Consider the following 19,535-nt stretch of genomic DNA (forward strand, 5'->3'; position numbering starts at 1 on the left):
GGCTGTCCTCTGTGTCTGGTCCCCCTTGTGTGTCAGTGGGTGCAGCTGTCATTCCAGGCACCGGTGTACCTCATTCTACACAGCCAGCCACTGGGAAGCAGCTGTGGGCAGATCTGGTTCAAGGCCTGCCCTTGTCGGATGGGTGGCTTGGAGCAAGGCCCTTTCCTTTTAGCCCCGTGCCTCCGTTTCCCCATCTGTCAAGAGGCTAACAAATAGTAGCCTCTTGATAACAAAGTATACTTTGTTATTAAGAGAATTAAACAGATTAATACAAGTAACATGCTCAGAGCAGTGCCTGGCACATGTCATAAGTATCTCCCGCTACTGTTACTACTGTTATTATTGTCAATCTTTATCATTACTGCTGTTCTTATTACTCCCGATAACCCGGGATTATGATTTTTGACAGAAGTCATTATTTCCAGTTCACTGCAGGAAGAAAAATAGCCCATGTTTAATGAAATTAGGTGCTTTTAATAAGATTATGGTTTTTTGGCATCAAATGATCAAATATAATCCCCTAGATTCTTACATAAAGATTTTTTTCAAGCCCTCATCTGTTTAGAGTGAGGTACACTTGTGTTTGGTGCCTATGTGCTCAATAAACAGAATCGTTTTGTCCTCTTTTCTGCCGTTGTCAGGAATGATTCTGGTTTATTTTTCACCCCCCTGTCGTTTAGATGCTAACACCTCCTCCATCTGGAGAGCGTTGTCTGCTCTGGGATGAAGCAAGCTTGAACTGTCCAGCTGCTTGTGTCATGGGCCAGGCTCACAGCCACACAGATGGGGTCTCTGGCCGTGGCCCCAGGCACTCAGGGTGGAGGAGGTGATGGGATCAAGTGGGGTAGGGGCTCTGCTCGCCAGAGGGGAGCTCCCACCACACCTCTTGGGACAGACATGGGCTCTCCTCAGCTCCCAGCTGTGTTCTGCTGGGGGTGTGGGGAGCATTTCCTGCGAGCCATCCTCCTGAGTCCTGGGCTAGCAGTGGCTGCTCTGCAGTCAGCTCCCCAGCCCATCAGCCCGGACTGTGTGCGTCCAGGGCCTCTGAAGCTGGAAAACAGAGCAGCTCAGTAAATCAGTGACTGAGAACACATTTGTTCTGGGGAGTTTGCTGCAATTGGGTAGCCAAACCCCACCCCATCCCCACCCTGCTGGCCCCATTCTGATTTTCTTGGCAGTTCTCAGCGAATGCCACGATCACATTTCGATAAGTATAACCAGAGTGTCTCCCCAGTGCCACCAGCCCTCTTTTTAAGGCTGAGATCTCTAGTACGCTTTTATTTCTGTTCAAAGTGTGCAGTAAGCATCTTGGTTTAGGAATTCCTTTTTGGCTTGGGAAACCTTTGCCAACAAATGTCACTTTGGTGGGGAGGTGAGGGGCAGACACAAGGTAAGCCATACGTGTTTGCTTATTTGGATCGTTTTGACTTTTTTTCTAACTTGGGAGAAAACTGTCTGCTTAAACCCCTGGGTTTAGCTGTCCTGTAGCCATGCAGGGGGGAAAAATGGACGACTTCACCCCATTTTGCACCCTGTGTTCTCGTCAATTTTGTTTTGGAAAGATGCTACCTCTTTTGTTCCAGTCCTTTTAAGGGCTGCTGTCTAACCAGGCCGGGGCCGTGACTAACCGTGGTGTGGACAAGGGCAGGCTTGGCCTCAAACACACAATCAAATGACTCAGCCAGGCGGCCCAGTCCTGGCGCACAGGGGCTTCAGAGGTTCAGCAAGGCTGCCGTCCCAGCTCCCAGGTTGGGGTCGGGGGAAGGACTCCCTACAGGCTGGGCCCACCTGCCCTGTGCAGGGGGCACGGGGAGAAATGTTCACCAGCCTCCAAAACACTGTTTTCTGGGCGGTTACTCAGCCAGGTTGTGCCAGGCAGGGCCCAGGAATTTCCCCAGAGGCTTTACTTGGACGGCTGATGCAGACTTCAGAGCCCGGTGGAGCGAGGCTGTCCGCGACTCCTTGGCTTTGTAGTGCCCTCCTGCTTTCTCGAATGCATGTTTGTCTTCCCACCCAGCTCACTGTAAATAAATACAACTTTCACAGGCCTGTCCAGCAAAGAGACACCTAACTGGGCAGCAGCAGCTGTATTCTGGGGCTTTTTGAATTGTTTATTTGATCTCTTAGTTAGTCTCCTGTTTGAAGGTGTTCTCTCCTTAGACTGTATCTGTGTTTGGGTGAAACCACACAGCTGTTAATTCCTGTGACTTGGAAGGGTGTCAGGCACATTTTCAAGCCAGAGGACAGTGTAGATGGGGGAGGTGCCTAGGAGATGGGAGATGTGACCTACGGTCCTGTCTCACCAGCTAGACCTATTGTGTGCCTTGGATGGCCTCCTCACGCTCTGGACCTCATTTTCCCCATCTGGAAATTGTGACTGTAGGAAATGTAATGACTTTTATTTTTTTTAATGAGGCTATGTTAGGATTCTTGTAGTTGTAAGATTTAGACATTCAACTCAGACTAGCTCAAGCACAAAAGGCAGTTATCGTTCATGCGACTGGGAGGCCTGGGCGGGGCTGGACCGGGTGCACAGACAACCATTGGCCGTGAGAGGCTCGCATCCTGCCAGCCTACCACCGAGTGGAAAGGGAGCTGCTCCTTCCCACGGGCTGCAGCTGGAGTCTGGGAGCCGATGCTCGTTGGTGCTGACGGACCTGGCTTGCCCACCCTGTAGAGGGATGTTCTGTGCTGAGTGGCCAGGCCCTGTGTTTCTACCCTAAGGTGACTGCCTCAGAAAGAAATGAGGCGCATTTGTCAGAAGGAGGGGGCGTGGGTGCCAGGCCAGCAGAAACAGCAGGTGTTCCCTTAGAAAGCCACACTATTTCTGTGTACTCCGCCATTTTCCTCAGGCCGTCTTCTCCCTTCCTGTATTTTATTTTTCTTTTCCATTCCCTTCCTGTTTTGAGGTGGACATGTGGCTGTTTTCTCCTCCAAGTCATTTCTTCTCTAGCGTGCTTTCTTGCATTGTCCCTGGATCTAGGGGCTTGATGACAGCCTCGACTCTGAGTAAAGAGGTGCTGGCGCCAGTTCCCCCCTGCATACCCTGCCATTTTCATCCATTTCAGTGGTGAAATCTTTACTTAGAAAGGGGGCGTAAAGCACAGGAGTCAAAAGACATGTCACGAGTCACAGTTCTGCCATGACCTGATTTGTATGTGGCATTGACTTGTTTTTTTCCTACAAATGCAGCACCCAGAATTCACACCTCCTCCACATTTAAGCCCTGACAAGAGTTGTGTGAAATGAATATGCACCCCTGGACCCTCCACTCTCACCCCCAGTTTGCAAAGAAATGTGCTCTGCCTCGGGTCCCAAGTGATGGGCAACTCATTCTGAAACCCAAAAAAATCACAGGGCCCCCTCACTTTTCAGAATTTGAGTGCTGAAAGGAAGACCAGGGTGCCCTGGTCCCTCTGGCCAGAGGCGAGTCCACCCAGATGCACTTCCATGTCAGTCTCCTCTTCAGTCTGGAAGGACCGTCATCTCTTTTTGGATTCAGTTAGAGCAGTAACTTAATAAATGGGCCTAGGACAAGAGACTGAATCGTTTGAACTTCTTGTTTGAAAAATAGGGTTTGGCCTATGGAAAAATAGGTTTTTTGCTTATGGAAAAAGTGTAGGCATCAGTTTCACAGCCTGACCTTCAAAGCTTACTCCTATCTTGAATCCCCACGTGGGCATGGAGGGAAAGGAATGGCACTGACTTTGAACCTGCCAAGTCAGCTGGGCGTTGGGGGTGCCTAGGAGTTTAGAGCCCCAGCTTGGCTTTTTTTTTTTTTTTCTTTGAAGTTTCTACTGAAATGAAATGGATCCTGGCCTCATTTCTGCAAAGCCAGAGCCAGCCCCAGGCCCGGCAATTTTCTGATTGGGGCGAGCCAGGGACTAGCTATCAGGAGGTCCGGGTCTTCATCCCAGACACCTGTGGCTCAGCCCCCGAGGAGCTGTGTGACCCTGGGCAAGTCATCACCCTTTCTGTGCTTCTTTACCGATAGAGGGGGCTGCACGATGCCCAGCCCTCAGGTTGTCAGCGATGAGAACATCGGTGCCTCAGCATTTAGCCTGTGACACATGAGCACTGAATAGGAGCCCTGGCAAGATGAAGAACAGAGGAGCCTGGAAGGGGGACTTGAGCTTGGCTCGGGGGACTCTGTGCTTGGTCACCCCGGCGAGTTTCTGCGGGGCCTCTTTCTCTGTTCATTTCTGTAACGAATAGTGAGGTGAGTTGTGGTGGGGCATGGGCCACTGGGGTAGAGAGGTGTGGGAGCACCAGCTTTTCCAATGGGCTTAACTAGTATAAGGAGAAGGATTGGAGGTCAGTTTAGACAAATCCTCTGAAAAGCAACTTCCCAGAAAAAACATTCTGAGTTCAATCTCGTGCTGTCCAGTAAACGGTAATAAAAGCAAAGGAAGGGGTACCCCCAGACACTCAGCACATACACACCCTGTCATTGCCAGGCTTTGTTGGCCTCTTGCAGTTCTGCTCCAAAGCCAGCCAGTAGCATGTGGTCCTTCCCATATTTCCTAGGTAACCAGCAAGGGCATCTTTCTCCTCTTTCCCTTAACCTTCTTCTGAAGGCTTTCTTATCATCCCCTTCCCCTCTTTTTATTGTCTGGCCTCACCGTGATTGCTGGAATGTTGACCACAGAGGACAACTGAGAAAATCCTTGAACTTGGAAAGTCAAAGACTGTTGGGAGGTCATGCCTGTCATTTCCCTGAAAAGCACTTTGTTTACCAAATACTAATCAGATTAGAATGCCCATCATCCTGGGAAGTTGATGAATTATGGCTGTTATTTAAAAAAATCAAGTGTGTCAGAGTACTGGGGAAGCTCACAGGTTGGGCCAGAGTTGTCATATCAAGGGACGGAGGTTGACGTCCTTGGGTCCTGAGAGTCCTCGGGCCTCTCCTGCACATTTGCATCGTGGTGCAGCCATCACCACCTTCCAGCCCCAGAATGCTTCATTATCCCAAACTGTAACTGTACCCACAAAACATCTCCCCATTTTCCCTCCCTCCTGCCCCTGGCAGCCACTACTCTGCTTCCTGGCTCTATGAATTTGACTAGTCCGGGTGCCTCTTATAAGTGGAATCAATACAGTATTTGTCTTTTTATGACTGGCTTATTTCACTGAGCATCATGTCCACAAGATTCATCCATGTTGTAACATGTGGCAGGATTTTCTTCCTTTTTAAATCTGAACGATACTTCATTTTTTGGATATACTACATTTTGCTTATCCTTCCATGCATTGGTGGACACCTGGGTTGCTTCCGCCTTTTGGCTACTGTGAATAATGCTGCTGTGAATATGGATGTGCAGATCCTCTTTTGCTTTTGGAGGTTTTTGTGGAAACAGTAGAGGCCAAGGAGGGCCCAGTCAGGGCCTGCTGAAGCCAGAGGAGCTGGACATTTGGGTTCTTGCTCCCAGCCTGGCAGCTTCACAGGCATGTCCCTCCACTCCCAGAGGCTCAAATCTCAGTGGTGTGAGGGGCCCCCCCACCAGCAGGCTCGGGTGCTGGAGCCTTCACGATCATGGGCCACGGTGCCTGGCACAGGAGCTGATATCGCACAGATGCTCCTTTACACGACACAGCTGACGGGCAGAGCTGGAAGAGGCGCCTACAGCAGCCAGGGGCAGGGCCCACCTCCTGACCCCTCTGCGCCTCAGTTTCCCTTCCGTAAGCTGCCGAGATTCCGCTAGATCAGCATTGCCCCAACTGTGGACATGGAGATGGCTTTGGGTGGGACAGAGAGGGCCTTGAACACCATAGTGTGAGGATTTTTGCCGAGAGCTCAGCTTCAGGGGAGCCTCGTGGTGGGTGTATGTGTCTGACACCCCCTCACTTTCCCTCATCTCCCCTTTCCATGCGCACAACAGGCCTCAGCACTGTTTTGTTTATTCATCGTGTGTATATTTCCACAGTTGCTTCCTGTTTATACTGGTTTTATGCTGATTGTAGCAATTGCTAAAAATATTTTATTTGAAAATAATTTCAAATGTATAAAAAGTGAAAAAAAGCAAAAATAGTATAAAGAACACCTGTTTACATCTGGAGGCACATGATGCCCTTCTGTCTGTCCTTCGTAGGTGATGTTAATTTTGGCCACCTGGTTAAGGTAAGGCCTAGATTCTGCACTGTATTGTTACTTTCCCTTTTCTTAGCAACTAATTAGCAATCCATGGGGAAACACTTGGAGATAATGCAGATATCCTGTGCCGCATTAAAATTCTCCCTTAGAACCCTCCTGCACTGTTGGTGGGGATGTATTGGGTTGGCCAAAAATTTCATTTGGTTTTTTCCATAAGATGGCTCCAGTAGTGCTTAGTTGTCTTTAACTTCATTTGAAACAATTTTGTTAGATTGTATTGTGATAGCTGTCATATCAGTGTGCATTTAAAAAAAAAACTTACCAAAATTGGTGAATTTTTGTGTAGACATTTTAATATTGAAGATGGAAGAAAAAAGCAACATTTTCGGCATATTATGCTTTATTATTTCAAGAAAGGTAAAAACACAACTGAAACGCAAAAAAAAAAAGATTTATGCAGTGTATGGAGAAGGTGCTGTGACTGATCGAACATATCAAAAGTGGTTTGTGAAGTTTAGTGCTGGAGATTTCTTGCTGGACGATGCTCCAGGGTTGGGTAGACCAGTTGAAGTTGATAGAGATCAAATCGAGACATTAATTGAGAACAGACAACGTTATACCACACGGGAGATAGCCGACCTACTCAAAATAACCAAATCAAGCGTTGAAAATCATTTGCACCAGCTTGGTTACGTTAATCGCTTTTGTGTTTGGGTTCCACGTAAGTTAAGCGGAAAAAAACCTTCTTGACCGTATTTCCTCATGCGATTCTCTACTTAAACGTAAGGAAAGCATTCTGTTTTTAAAGCAAATTGTGACAGGCAGTGAAAAGTGGATGCTGTACAATAATGTGGAACGGAAGAGACCGTGGGGCAAGCAAAATGAACCACCACCCGCCACACCAAAGGCTGGTCTTCATCCAAAGAAGGTGATGTTGTGTATATGGTGTGATTGGAAGGGAGTCCTCTATGACCTTTTTCCAGAAAACCAAACAATTAATTCCAACAAATACTACTCCCATTTAGGCCAACTGAAAGCAGCAAAAAAGCATCGAGAATTAGTCAACAGAAAACGCATAATCTTCCATCAGGATAATGCAAGACTGCATGTTTCTTCGATGACCAGGCAAAAACTGTTATATCTTGGCTGGTAAGTTCCAATTCATCTGCAATATTCACCAGACATTGCACCTTCAGATTTCCATTTATTTCGGTCTTTACAAAATTCTCCTCATGGAAAAATTTTCAATTCCCTGGAGACTGTAAAAGGCACCTGGAACAGTTCTTTGCTCAAAAAGATAAAAAGTTTTGGGAAGATGGAATTATGAAGCTGCCTGAAAAATGGCAGAAGGTGGGGAACAAAATGGTAAATATGTTGTTCAATAAAGTTCTTGGTGAAAATGAAAAATGTGTCTTTTATTTTTACTTTAAAAACCGAAGGAGCCTTTTGGCCAACCCAATAAACTGGGTGCAGCCACTGTGGAAAACAGTATGGATATTCCTTTAAAAACTAAAAATAGTTTTACCATATGAACCAGCAATCCCACTCCTGGGCATACATCCAGAAAGAACAAAAATCCTGATTGGAAAAGATACGCATACCCCAATGTTCATAACAGCACTATTTACAATACCCAAGACATGGAAGCAACCTAAGTGTTCATTAGCAGATGAATGGATAAAGATGTGGTGTATATGTGCAATGGAATATTACTCAGCCATAAAAAAGAATGAAATAATGCCACTTGCAGCAACACAGATGGACCTAGAGATTATCATACTAAGTGAAGTAAGTCAGACAGAGAAAGACAAATATCATATATCCCTTATACATGGAATCTAAAAAATGCAAATGAACTTATTTACAAGACAGACTCACAGACATAGAAAACAAACTTATGGTTACAAAAGGGTAAGTGGTGGGGAGGGATAAATTAAGAGTATGAGATCAACAGATATACACAACGGGACCTACTGTATAGCATGGGGAACTATATATTCAATATCTTGTAATACCCTGTAATGAAAAAGAATCTGAAAAAGAATATATATATGTTCAAGAATATATATATGTGTGTGTACTTTGCTGTACACCTGAAACTAACACAATATTGTAAGTCAACCATACTTAAGTTAAAAAAAACTCCCCCTTAGATATGGCATTCATTGATGATTCTTGCTGACCCAGTCTTTACCAGGATGGTGGTACAATGTTGGTTTTCCAGTGTCAGCACTCGGTATTCCATTGTAAGCAAGATTCCTCCCTTCCTCCCACTCATTTATTTATTTATCTATCTCTTCTTGGCACAGACTCATGGATTCCAGTTTTTTAGTGGTTTATATTTCATTACTGTGTTTAACTAATTTGATACTCAAATCATCCCAGATTTGGCCCTTGAGAACCCTTTCAAGCTGGCTCCTATGTCTTTGTGATCTGCCCCCATCATTTTTTTTCAATCAGTCCTGACACTTTCTGTCATAACAAGGTATTCAAGGTTCATTTCCCACCTACTGTGCCCTTCCTCAGGGTTAATTTCTCTGAAAAGCCCTGGTTCCTTTCAATGGGTGATGGTGTTAGAGGCCAAGATCTGGGCACCAGATGTGCTCATGACTACATGGGGTGTCTTGCTTTTTGGCCCTTTCAATGCACAGAGCTAGGAAATATATGCGTGTATGTATACAAAATACACATTACCGATTCCTCCAATTCCAGTCAATTCCCAGAGGGTCCTTTCTTGCCTTCTCCCCCTCCAGATTTGGATGTCTCTTCTTTTACAGCGAGAGCCCTGGCTCCCAGTGACATCAAAACATTTACGATTTGCTCAATCTATAATACATCTTTTAAAAGTTCCAGAACTGTTCATTGTTTGATAAATAAAGAGTTCAGGGTTGTTTGCAGTTTCCTGCTCCCCACCACCACCAAATACTTCATGTATCCCCAGTCCACAAATTGAGGGTATAGAGTCAAGTATTGTGTCATGAACTACTTGGATCTGTCTGCCTTGCCTTTCTTTTCCCCCTTCAGGATAGGTATGGTATTCATTTGAAATATATTTTGGTCTTTTTTTTTGTTGTTTGTTTGTTTGTTTTAGTTTAGGGTTCTCCCTTCTCATTCATATTGATTTAATTTCTTTTTTTTAATAATTTGGAATGTTAACAAACTCAAAACTTTTGCAAAAGGGTTTGTACAAAGAAGTGTCCTTCCTCCCACATTCTCTCCATCCTGTTCCCCTCCCTCTTGTAGATAACTAACTTATTGTTCTCTGGAATATCCTTCCTGCACTTCTTTGTGTAAAAAGCAGCAGAGGTAGGTAATGCTTCCTTATTTTCCCTTCTTTCTTACATGCAGGGTGTAGCCCACGGTGTATGCTCTTTGGCACTTGGCTCTCTTCACTTAGCACTATCTCCGGAAATCACTCCGTATCAGTTCACCAGCGATCTTCCTCATTCCTTTCCCAGCTGCACTGTGCATACCATAGTTGATTCAACCAATCTTTATGCTCAGACATTTAGGTAGTTTCCAGTATTTTGCAATTACAAGTAATAGTGCACTGAATACCCTTGTAAGTGTGCATTTTTATATCGTTGGAGGTGTATCTTCCAGATAAATTCCTGTGAGTGGGATTGCTCAATTGAAGGATATAGGAGTGATTTAAAGTTTTCGTTGAAAATGTATTTAAGTAAAAAAAAAAAAAAAAAGTGGGAGTTCAAATAAAATGATTAATAACAAATAGTACAAGCAACACACAGACATGGCAGGAATTGTAAAGGCAGGCAAATGACTGAAGTTTGAGCAAAACTGGGCTAGAGTGTTGCTGCAGTCCCTTCAGACTCCAAAACAGAAACCTGGTGGGGTGGGAGCTCATGGTAAAGAACCTAATAACTGAGGGGCAGATGGAGCCCCCTGGGAATTCATCGTCAGCACCTGGGTCCTGGCCTCAGGGACCATCAGTGGAAATCTGTGTCCACGTGAGCCCACTGTTCTGCTTTCCCTGGTGGCGGCAGCGTGACGAATGCACCTTGGGAGGGGAGCTAGGCCTCTCTGAGGCGGGTGTAGTGTCAGCAGAGAGGTGTGGCAGTGGGGGCCCACAAGGCTGTGCAGAACCATGCCGGACCTCCTGGTGTGGCATAAAGAGGGGTGCCCTTTGACCCTCGATCACCAAGACAGGCCAGATGCTCTTCGGCAGCCACTTTTGAAGATGGCTGTAGAATCCATTTTGGAACGGTGAGAATCTGGCGAGACCCTCTCCTCAAAAACCTATTACCCACTCCTCTCATGCCCACATAGCATTTTGCATACAGTTGCAGGGAGCTGGCAGACCTAGGTAAGCATCACTACTTTTAAGAGTTGTTTGGATAAAATTGTTTAAAAGAAGGGGAAAAACCTGTTTGGCTTTGAAAGAAGCATTGTGTACTTTACCTAGAAAACTAAGTGGAGCAGCTCATCCCACAGCCATGCCAGCTGGAGGAGGAGTATGTCGGGGGGAACAGGGGCGCAGCTGTGAGAACCAGGGTGCCACAGCCGAGGTTCAGAAACCTCGTTGTGCATGGAGATTCCCTTGTGGGCCTGGTTCTGCACCAGGACATGACCTAGGAGGTGGGAGGGGGAGCAGGCTTGGCTTCTGCTGCTGCTTTTCTAGCTGTGTTGAGTCATACGTCTGGGTTTCTGTTTCTTCAGATTCAGTATTCAGGACCAAACTAGTGGTTTTCAGGCCATTGTGTGGGAAGCTCCAGAATTCCAGAAAGGAGCTTTAGGGGCCTCTGTGGAGGCCGTGAGGGAACCCGTGGTTGGAGATGTTCGGGCACCCGCCCACCCACTCTGTACTTGGAGCAGCTCTGCTCTCACCTTGTACCATGGTGGTGCCCTGGGAAGTTGTCATTCAGAATTAACATGCACCTGCTCAGCAAAGTTTGGTGAGCACTCGACTGGATTGTCTTTAACCTCTCCTCTATTCCAGAATTCTCAGAGTCCAGGGAGATTAAGAAGCCAAAAAGGGACAACCATGTCACAGCAGGTGGAGGCACTAGGGCTTGGCCCCGGAACCTTGGGGAGTCCTTGGAGCTGAGTTCCTGCTGTGTCAGCCAGGCAGTCGAGGAGGAAGGGGGCCTCGCAGCAGTATGGGAAGCAGGTCAAAGGTCACAGGGCAGAAGCCGGAGACTGGCACCATCATCTCACTTAGTAGTCTTCAGATGTCTTTGATGACACGCCCTAGTAGTAAACAGAAATAAATGCATAATTGAGCATGCATCTCCCCAATAGATATACATTTATTATAAACTGTACATATCTGTATTAATGTACAAATGTTATGTACATCATAACACAGAGTAGATTTTTAAAAGATGATAATTAAAAATAAAAGAGGTACTGCCTAGCGAATCATCTGGCATACCCACTGAAGTGTATCTGCGCCCCACTTTGGAGAAGACGGGGGTAGTTGGGCGGCATCTGAAGGAGGCTGGTGGAGGGGAGGATGCGAGTACGAGAGAGAATGGTGCTTCTCAGACAGCAGTCTGCAGCGCCTCCCGCCCTTTGCCGTGGCCGCAGGCTGCGTGGACTGCTGTTTACTCCGTAGCTCTTGGTGAATTGATTCACTTGTTTTTTCTTAAATTTAGCTTCATCCTAAGCAGTAACATCCACAAAAGAACAGGTTTTATGTGCAGCTAGAATTTTCTTCTAATGCACATTAAAATAAATACAAAACTATGCAGGCACATTCCACTTAAAAATCATGTGTCAGCCCCCACCTGTGTGAGAGGGTCGGCCCTGTGGGAGACTCTGATCTGTGGTGTCTGACTCCAGACCACATTGGGAGGGAAGGGCCTGGTGCAGGCAAGCCCCCTCCTCCGGGTCCGGGCCCACATGGGCATGTGGGGATGCAGTCCTCAAGCCAGAGGATAGTTGCAAGCACGGTCACGCCTAACAGAGTCCCAGAAAGGTGGCGAGGATGCGACATCCCCCGGTGAAGCCACTGTGCACACACTGATCGCAGGCTGAGTGGGGCGCCCTGCACGCCACAGCTGCCGTGCATCATTGCCAGCCCTGCCTGCCGCCAAAACCACCCCCGGTGGCCTGTCATCCATTGCTCCACTCCAGAGATGTGTAGTGAGCACTTGCCGTGTGCCAGGCCCTGGACTAGACACTGGAGTTCTGGTGGAGAACAAGACAGATAAGGCAGCTACTCTCAGGAAGCCCACATCCTAGTTGGGGAAGGCAGACAAGAAACAAGCAAACCAGTAAATAGAAAATAGAAAATCCAGATGCAGGTTTCCCCCCCGGGATCCAAAAGTAGAGCAGTCCTATGAAACCTTTTGGAGGACAAGATGGCGTAAAGCCAAGACGCAATTACCTTAGGACACATCTTGGTAACAGATTCACAAAATAAATGGAGGTAAAGCACCTGTGCTTCCAGACACAGTTCAGAGCTACGGCAGCTTGACGCTGAGGTGCTGAGTGGGGTTCCCGGGAAGGAGCTTGGCGGGGCCGCTCCCGCTGCATGGGGTGCCTGACGCCTCTATAACGGTTGCTGCAACACCAACGCTCAATGCTATTTCTGCTTTTTGCCTATTTTTGTAAAAGGGAAAATCCTTTTCAGGTTTCTTTTGGTTAGAAAAAGAGGTACTAATGTAGGTCTTTCATAAAAGCGAAGTGGCCTAAAGCAAACTTTTCAAAAAGGTGGGGATACCTGTAGCTATACATGCTATAAAGTAAAATCAAGATGGGGGGAGGGGACAGATCTATACAGGAGAATTCCCAGTAATTTATGTAGCTGTTCCTCCCTCAGGGAGACAGAACAGAACTCCTTAATCCTTAAGTGTGGGCTGTGCTTAATGACTTGCTTCCAAAGGGTGTGGGATGCAAGGAGGAGGAAAAGTCACTTTCCAGTGGAGAAACTTGACCAACATTCTCTTGGCCAAATGATTCAGATGAACATCCACAGCCATAAGTCATGTCAATAGCCTGTGCCCTTGATAGGATGTGATGAGAGGAGCACTTCCCCTCTGCGGTCTTCCTCCCAGAAACCCATAACCCCAGTCTAATTATCAGAAAAATGTCAGTCAGAATGCCCCAGATTGAGGGGCATGCTACAAAATGAGGACCAGTCTCCTCAAACTATAAGGAAGGAAGGTCTGAGAAACTGTCACAACCGAGAGGAGCCTAAGGAGATATGACAGCTGGGTATAACGTGATATCCAGGATGGGATCCTAGAATAGAAAAAGGATATTAGGGAGAAACTAAGGAAGTCTGAATGAAGTATGGAGTTTAGTTCATGATAACTAAAAGAGGTAAAGGAAAAACCAGTGGGGAGGGTGTCTGAGAAGACGTCTCTGAGATGGTGATGTTTGAACTGAGCCCCGAATAATGTGATTGAGTTGTGCCTGGGTAGGGAGGACTGGGGTGAGAGCGTTCCAGGCAGAGCAGACAGCTCTGTAAAGATACTGGGGCAGAAACAAACTCACTCCGGTCAAAGACAAGTGGGAAGGAAGCTCAGCACAGCTGGCAGGGCGGGGAGGGCCCCGAGGTGAGATCAGAGGTGGACGGGGGCCGGGCCGTGCGAGGCCTTCATACCATGAATGGCATTTGGATTCCATCCTGAGTGTGATGGGAAGGCAGAAGGGGACCTGGGCTAATTTCCACTTAAAATCACTTGGTTCGGTGTGGACCACAAACTAAGGGGGCGAGAAGAGAAGCAGAAGCCACGTGGGAGGCACGAGTCCAGGGGAAGACGATGACAAGGCCGTGGCAGAGCCCAGCTCCACGGCCCATCATTCCTGAACAGAGATGCAGATTCACATTTCATCCTCTGTTTCCCCTCATCATGTCTCCCGAAGATGGGGGGCATTACCTGAACCCTGGGTTCTAAGAACTAAGTATTTGAAGGTCCACACCTGTGCATCAAGGAACTCTATAACAGGACACCTCACGGCGCAACAACCGTCCACCTCTAACTCAGGATGTTTTCCTTTGTTGGTTCAGACCTTTTTCTCAAAATGAAAGTGTACACCGTGCTCAAGTCAGGTGCTACAAAAGTTGCCCCTACTTAATTGGGAAAAATAAAACGGGGTCCCTCCCCCTCTCTGCTTTCTGGAACTTGTTAAGTGGGAAGGGAAAACAAACGCTTCAGTCATGTCAGAGCCTTTCTACAGTGTAAACAGTTTCAGAATATTTTCAGTGAATTTGGTTATGTTTTATTAACCACGTGTCATTTCTTCCACGCTCCTCAACTCCTCTGGGAAGGAAGCATGGTATCAATAAAGTAGAATAAATAACTGTTGAAGAAAAAAATCTTGAAATAAATCATTGCGATCTGTGCTTTCTTGTCAAAATCAGGGCCCCATTTCTCAACGCTACCAAGATGAAAGGAGAGAGAGGTTCAGGCCTCGGTCTTATTTCCCCCCAGCGTGCGTATTGCAGGGGCCCCACCACCGCCGTCGAGCGTTTGCTGGACGCGTGCGGAGCAGTCTGCCAGGCTCCTTCTTGAGCACGAGAGTATCTGTAAAGCTCGGTCTGGGGCCGTGTGGGCTCATCCTGGTGTCTTGTGTTTGCTTCCAGAGATAGAGATGGTAATCATGGAGCGCAGCAAGCTCCCGGAGCTGGCGCCCAGCACCTCGGTGCAGGAGCAGAACACCACGGACGAGGAGAAGAGCGCCGCCACTGGCCTGGACAGCGTCCAGTGGAGCAGGTAGTCGCCGGGGCTGCGGGAGGGCTGCCCCCGAGCCAGCCATCGGGGGCTGGGGGTAGGGCACCGCTGCTCAGTCTCTGGGATGTTGTGGAAGGGGGTGCCTTGGCCGGGTGCCCACAGAGGATAAGCCAGGCCTCTTCCTGCCCCCGGCCCCTGCCGATGGCCTCTTCTGCCTCCCGGCCAAGCCGTTATGCTTCTCCACCAGAGACACGGCTCCTCTCGAGAGGCCACAGGGACAGAGCTGGCCCTCAAGGCCGTAGTATTCGCCCCTTGGAATGAATGACCGAGGCATGGCACTACCACCCCAAGCACTTCGGTGCTGGGCCGCGTCCTAACGAGTGTGGCCTTGTACCAGCCGCTCCTGGCCATACTCTGCTGTTCCCAGAAAGGATCCCCTTGGGGGAAGCGTTTGGATTTCATTCATTTGCTGCCGCCACGTGCACCACCGTCCGTAGGGCCTGACCTCGTGACTCAGCCGGCACGATTTAATGCTGGATTTAACGCTGCTGTCCACCTTCAACTTCTTGCCTGATTGTTCATTTCAGTGATGGCTGCCCAAACTACATCCTCTGAAAGCTTCCAGATGCCACATTGCCTGCAGCCTTGCTGTAGCACCACCCCTTCCAGAAGGAATTGGGTGGAGGGCTGCTCCTGAGGTTGCAGCAAACTGTTAGGAGGGCTTCTTCATCCTTATCAGATGGCCCTACTGCGCAGATGCCTGCAATAACCTCCTAATCCCATATTAGTGGTAATAAATGCACAGCAACGTGGTTTCTCTGTCAGCCTGCAAGGCATTCACTTCCTGAACTCTCACGGTGGGGTGGATGAAACACACACACGCGCGCGCGCACACACACACACATCCTATTTATTAATGCAACTTAAAGACTCGAAGCAGGCTAATTTTTTCCTCTGCGTCTTGTTTACCTCTTTCCTGGCACGTGTTTCAATTGCCTAACAGACAGGATTAATTTTTATCAGTTGCACAGGGGAGCCACTTTTAGTTTTGGTTAAATAAAAGTCATTGCAGCACAATGTGGGCCGTCAGTTGTACTGACAAGGACCTTTCTGATTTTGTGTTGTGACCACAAAATGTGACACCTGAAGCTCTGAAAATTAAGAAAATCATTCTAAACACAGAAAGGGAGGGGGAAGCAACCTTTAGGTGCTTGCATGGCTTTAATTTGAATATGAATCATTGAAAAACCAAAACTGACATGTCGTGGGGGATGCTTAGGCTAATGTAGGCGCATCTACTTAATAGAATATTAGCGGCTGCCTTTCCATGAATACTGTCATGATGTGTTCAGTTTCTTAGGATCTAATAAATGGAAACAGCACGTATTTTGCATAGTATGGTAATACTGTAGCTTTCCTAAAGGAGGAAAAATACCCATGTATTGTCAAAAACAAAAAGTCAACCGACCAGAAAGTTACGTTGGAGTGTTGGAGTTGAGACTTCTTTTTTTCCTGAATTTTAATGAAGAGAGGGGTTTTCTTAGAGTTGATTGAGATTGTTTCTTAACTTTCGGTGACCTTGTCATCTTCTACCACGTGGTTCATAATGGAAGCTGATCCTGTGTCTTAAGTTGGGCCACATGCAGATTTGTGACCCCCAGGGACTCTGGGCAGGAGCTGCGCTCTGTTCTGAGACCAGGTGCTAGGGAGAGACTGTCCCTGGTGGAGAGTTGCCAATACCTTTGCAAAGGTATTGAGTTGTTGGCTGTCAGAGACACCGCCACGGACTTCTGTCCTCTCACCTGCACTGAGCCAGGAGGAGGGCACTGAGGGTGAGGGAGGGGACAGTTTGTCCTTGACATGAATTGGATCTTGACATTGGTCTATTTGTCCAAAGAAACAGCATAGTACAAAGTGGAACTGTCCTTATATTTGCCATACACTGTGGGCTGTATCTGCATTCATGGTTAAATATAGGCGTAAGAAACCAGAAACCATTCACAACATTCTCTCTTTTCTTTAAAAAAAAAAAAAAATCCTTTTAAAATTTAAAAAGTAATATACATTCAGAAAATATAAAAAAGCTTGAAAAGTATAAAGAAGGGAAAAAAGCTCTCCATAATTCAAAGGCAGCTGTTATTAGCATTTTGGTGATTTCCTGCCAGTCAGTTTTCAGTGCCAATATAGTGGGAATTCTGCCCTTCTTCTCCCCAATAGCTTATACCCCCAATAGCCATGTATATTACTTTTTATTCTTGGTTTTCTCTAATATCAAACCCCAAGCATCTTTTTCACTTTATTGTACTCTTAGTAAACAATATTCTAATGGCTTCATAATACTTCGTCTCATGCAAGATGGTATATCCACTGAGCCCTCCCTCTGCTACTGGGCATTTGGTTATTCTTATTATTCCCAAAGGAAAATACAGTCCAAATTCCAAGCAGCTGGCTTACAAGAAAGTGTTTTATACTTTATCCTGCTCTTACGTTTGGAAGCGTTATTGCTAGGGGCTTAGAAAAAAACGGATCCACACATGGCAAAACTATTCGCGCATTTGAATGGTGATGACAGATCGGGGGCTCCGGAGAAATAGAGCCTGAACATAAATGTTCCTTAAAAGTTTCTTCCTTTAATTTCTGTGTGTCACGTGTTTGTTTGAAATGTTATGACAAGTGCGTTTCACTGCTTCTGCATTTTTCAATATAATATTTTGAATCGGTGATACATTTGTGGAGTATCAAAATTCAAAAAAGTATAAAATGTTTTGCAGTGAATAGTCTCCCTGTTTCTCTGCTGCACCATCTCGCCCCCCCACCTCCCCGCCCAGTCAGCAGTGTTGACAGTAGCTTGTGTCCTTCCAGGGGTAAAGTGTGCCCTTGGTCACTCATCGAGTTGCTGTGTTCTCTTGGCTTCAACCTGGCATCCGGGGGCAGCCGCAGACAGTCATGGGATCAGAGCCTCCTGCCTACAGGCCAGATCTGTGCATATTCTATTATCCTCGTGTTGAAGAGTCTTTCCGGGCCAGGCCCTTCACCTGGAAGGGCAGCATTTAGGGTGTGCGGTTTGTGATATTTGCAGCCGCTCTATAGATCTCACCCACAAAGCATCAGGCGAGAGACTTCCTATCGATCCCTTCCAGTCCGGGAAGGTCAGCCCAAGAAATCACTGGGCCAGGACCTGCCAAAGTGAGATCGTGGAGAAGTGCCCTTGGAATACTCAAAATAGAAATCCAACAGCAGCTCTCATGTAAGAGCACTTTCCACCCTGTGCCTGGGCCTGTGTTAAATGCCTCTCTGTTTTCATTTCACTTGAATCTTCACTGTAACCCCGAAGGGTTTAATCCCCACCTTGCAGATGGGGGAAAGCTTTAGGTAATGTACCCAAGGGTTTGCAGCTAAGTAGAGGCAGAATCAGAAGTCGAACCCAGGCAGTTCTTGCTCCAGGGTCCACATTCTAAAATTGTTCAGACTTGTTGGTACCTTGTCTGCTAGCGTGAGTCTATTACATTGCCCCGTTTTCTTCATTCTCTTGCCACTCTTTGAAGTGATGATGTGGCGTGTCCATTCTCTGTCTGCCCCCTGGCATGGAAGTGCCACAAGACCAGAGACTTGGTATCATTTATCCCCAGTGTCTGGGACAGCGGGTGAACGATGCCGAGTGATTAAGTGGTTGGTTCGTTCCTTAGTCGGTTTACCCTGGAGACGACAGCTTCACACGGGCGGGGCCTGCCTCTCAGTCCCCTTTGTGTCCTCCAGGCCTGGTGCTGGACTGGGCACACAGCGGATGTGCTGCATGCTGGCGGTGGGGCTGTAAAGGGCTAAGGCAGCTGCTTCCCGTGTGCAGGTGAGGCTCGTGCGTGCCACGAGGCTCATGCGTGCCCCTCTTTTCCAGACCCTTCCTGGATATGGTGTACCATGCCCTAGACAGCCCAGATGACGATTACCACGCGCTCTTCGTGCTCTGCCTCTTGTACGCGATGTCTCATAACAAAGGTAAGCTGCTCAGCTTGTCCGCCTTCAGGGAAAAGGAAAGCTGCTTTCCTTGAAGAATTTCCTTTCTGGTTTTGGCAGACTCCCACAGGACTTCTCTTCAACCTCGTTAGAATTTCTCAGGTGCTTTTCTACAGACTAAAGCCGCGGGAATCGGTTACTCAGGCAGCACGGGGCTGGGGCAGGCAGAGGGGGAGTTTCAAGTGTTGACCGTCCAACCCAGCATGACTGTTCGCACTGTGCTTTGCTTTCCACCCCTTGGTTTACAACTGACTTAGGCTTCCTACCTCTTTCCTAACATCAGAACAGAAATCAGTCAAGTTGTAATCTTGGTTTTGCTATTTATAAAAGTTGATGTGCTGTTCTGGGTTCAGAGCTAAAATAGACTCTGAGTGGATTGTGTGGAAGCGTAGGTTTCCTTTCTGAAGAAAGGTGTGGTTCTCTGGCTTCCCTCGTTGAGGCCGAGTGGTCAGGATCAGACTCCCGCGGAGCTGACAGATTTGATTAGAATCCATTCATTTACTTCCTCTCTGAGAACAGTCGCTGGTGTGTGTGCCACCTGGCTTGACACGGGCAAGTTCTCAAAGCACCACATCAGAATCTCTTTGAAGAAGAAGTCAAGAATATTCCTCTGGCCCCTGCCAAGTGCTGGGCTTGGCATAGATGAGACTTTGCATCAAGTGTTGTTTTAGTAGGTTTTTCATGAGCTTATTGGGAGGTAGTTGGAGGTGGGTTTTACTAAGACAGCCTATGCCTGGAGTCATTTAGAAAGCACTCAACATAAAGTATGTACTTACTCTTAAATCATT

General features: G+C 47.2%; 1 protein-coding gene across 4 annotated transcripts in view; it reads left to right on the top strand.

Annotated features, from left to right (window-relative positions):
* The window catches only part of CLEC16A (C-type lectin domain containing 16A), a 209,942-nt gene that overhangs the window by 54,439 nt on the left and 135,968 nt on the right, over window positions 1–19,535 (top strand). For all 4 annotated transcript variants that reach the window (XM_060031745.1, XM_060031747.1, XM_060031746.1 and 1 more), the window contains exons 11-12: window positions 14,649–14,778; window positions 18,629–18,729. In XM_060031745.1, coding sequence (XP_059887728.1) covers window positions 14,649–14,778; window positions 18,629–18,729 — 231 coding nt within the window. The remainder of the gene's footprint in view (window positions 1–14,648; window positions 14,779–18,628; window positions 18,730–19,535) is intronic.

This window comes from Delphinus delphis, chromosome 15, assembly GCF_949987515.2.
Source record: "Delphinus delphis chromosome 15, mDelDel1.2, whole genome shotgun sequence".
NCBI lineage: Eukaryota > Metazoa > Chordata > Mammalia > Artiodactyla > Delphinidae > Delphinus > Delphinus delphis.